General features: G+C 40.0%; 1 protein-coding gene across 2 annotated transcripts in view; it reads left to right on the plus strand.

Annotated features, from left to right (window-relative positions):
• Nucleotides 1-2190, plus strand: part of LOC138038295 (histone deacetylase 4-like) — a 41746-nt gene extending 39556 nt beyond the window's left edge. For both annotated transcript variants that reach the window (XM_068884089.1, XM_068884097.1), the window contains exon 27: nucleotides 4-2190. In XM_068884089.1, the coding sequence (XP_068740190.1) occupies nucleotides 4-46 (43 nt within the window). In that variant the 3' untranslated portion in view covers nucleotides 47-2190. The remainder of the gene's footprint in view (nucleotides 1-3) is intronic.
• The last annotated feature ends 310 nt before the right edge of the window (nucleotides 2191-2500 follow it).

Consider the following 2500-nt stretch of genomic DNA (forward strand, 5'->3'; position numbering starts at 1 on the left):
TAGAAATTCTGATGTTGCTATGGCAGAAGACCAGGAGGAAGCGTAAATTGCAGCCAGGGATCCAGAAAAGAAAGTTTGGTCGCCCAAATAGCTTTTAAAAAAACTTGAAATTGTAAAAAGTTGTCGTAAAATTGCATGAAATGAGTGGATTTGTTGCTTTCAGTTATCACATTGGTGGTGTAAACTGTTTAAACAGTCGTGGGAAAAACGTCTTTTAAGGCCATTTAACGAACATACTCAATTTTATTAATCAAAAGGTTAGCATTTAGAAGGTACAGACTTGGTTTACTTGTGAAAAGGTTGCCGCGGAGCGGAATTTTTTTAAGTTTTAAAGTGTGTGATAGAGCGAGTGATAGCGTCGTAAGATCACAACTTACGGCTGGTGTTGAAATGAACCGATTCGAAGCAATGCTCACGTAACGTCCGGCGCTGAGCGCGGGAACACGATTGTAGCCAATCACAGTTCGTGTGGGTTTTTGCCCCTGATTGGTTGAAGAAGTGTGTTTTGTCCAATCACAAGACGGGAAAAAGGCAAAACAATAAAGCAACCACTACGCCACTGTCGATACTTGCTCGCTATTTGTAATTACTTGTACATATACAATTGAGTGTAATGTAGCTTGGCTTTTAAAAATCCCAGCTACTTAAATAATTTTGTCTTTTAAATTATGGCTTTTAATAAAAAGCTCCCATGCATAGCAAAAATATTACAAGGAGCTAGCGATATTATTAAAATTCACTCTTTCTCTCATTTTCTTTCTATATATATATATATACCATTCTCTGAATATTCGTGAACACGGTAGAGACCTGTTCTCTTCTAGTTCAGTTCATGATGCCGCCAAAACACCGTGTAAGACAAAAAACGGTTTTAATGTTTTGACCCATGTCGTAAAGAACTCGATCCCAGTTTGGGCTTAGTTTTGCTTTATGGTGACATTCGTTTGTGGACCATTCTTGACACTTGGGGAGCATTCTATTCATACATTAGGACAGTGAAGCAAAGCGATGAGGATCACCATTCTCGTCACCAGAGCCTCGGATCGTATGTTTGCGCATGACTATTCTCTCCCTCAGGCATGCGCAAAAGAGAAGAGATCTGGGGTCGAGATTGGAGGATCACAAGAAAAGACGTGGCAAATAATTTAAACATTCCTTCTGCGGAATAGGCCCACAAGAATGTTGATTATGTCAGAGAATTGGAAGGGTAATTTTTGTTTCGAGATAAATTTGACTTTAGGAATTTTGTTCGCACTCTTGCTCGAAGGAATTCAAGAAAATATTGTTGAGCTCTTCCGTTTGTGTACCATTTCCAGCTTCACTTTAGCGTGTTGTTCAGAGCAAGTCTTTGTAAAACAGAGTCCAATTGGAACTCCAAGCAAACATGTACTGAACATACCGACGCTTGGCCCGTGGAAAGGCGAGGAGCCATTTAGAAGGCAGTGTTTTTTTTAAAAAATATTTTCTCTCTTTCGACGTGTTCCTATCCTAAAAATAATTGATTGTTTCTGTGTGGAACAAAACCGAAAGTGTTTTGACTTGGTAACGTACCATATGGTGTACTTTCAGTCGATACACTTGTGATGTAAAGAATAGAATATATGAAAGTATATCTGAATTGCCTGTAGAATGTTTAACCTTGAAATGATCATTGCAGTTATGAGCACTATATTCAGTATCAGGGAAGTGAAATCCTGAGAAATTCAAGCTGCACAGCACCTGTAACACAGAGGTCATGGGTTCAAATCCCATTTAGGGCTTTCATTCTCACGATCGAAATGTTCCTTCTCCTAACTAATACCGTGAATATCTTTGTTGGGTAGTGATGAGAATTTGATGTTATGTAAAGGCCACACCCCTCAAGCTGATAGTATTCTCAATTCTGAATACCTTTGTGACTGATATTTCATTGAAATCGTGAGGAGGATTTGCGTACCGATCGATCCAGAGAGTCACGCGTGAGTGTGATGATCATTTCGAGGCTAAACATTTGTAAGGGAACGACATTGCATACTAAGATTACCTTTTAGAATGATGGAGAAAGGAAAATTTGATGTTTCTTTAGTTTCCGTGTTCGCTTGTTTCAATGTAAACCTTATATTACTTGAGTGCGGTCAGCTTCGCAGGCAAATGTGTTTTCAAGTGTCAGAAATCCAAGAAGCCCGGTATTAAACTCCCAGTGGAAAACGAGTTAGCGTGTTGTCACTCGTCGGTAATCGCTATACGCCGTAACCGGAATCATGGAGTGGGTGGAATAAACAGCGGCTCCAGTTTAGTTTCAGCACTATGACTTCTTCAATTTGACCACTGTCTGTTTTGCTGTTATGTGGTCTCATCGATCAGTAGTCCATTCAGAAGATTACGTCAAGCCGACCACGTTGCTGAAGGAAAGGCCAAACCACAAGACCGGTAACTCTGTGCACTACTCTTTTCGATTAGTGTGTGAAGTGAAGTGAAGCTATTAGTCTCTCCCCTCGGGGCTTTTCAGGACTAATTTGCC

Source organism: Montipora capricornis, chromosome 1 (genome assembly GCF_036669925.1).
Source record: "Montipora capricornis isolate CH-2021 chromosome 1, ASM3666992v2, whole genome shotgun sequence".
Taxonomy (NCBI): Eukaryota; Metazoa; Cnidaria; class Anthozoa; order Scleractinia; family Acroporidae; genus Montipora; species Montipora capricornis.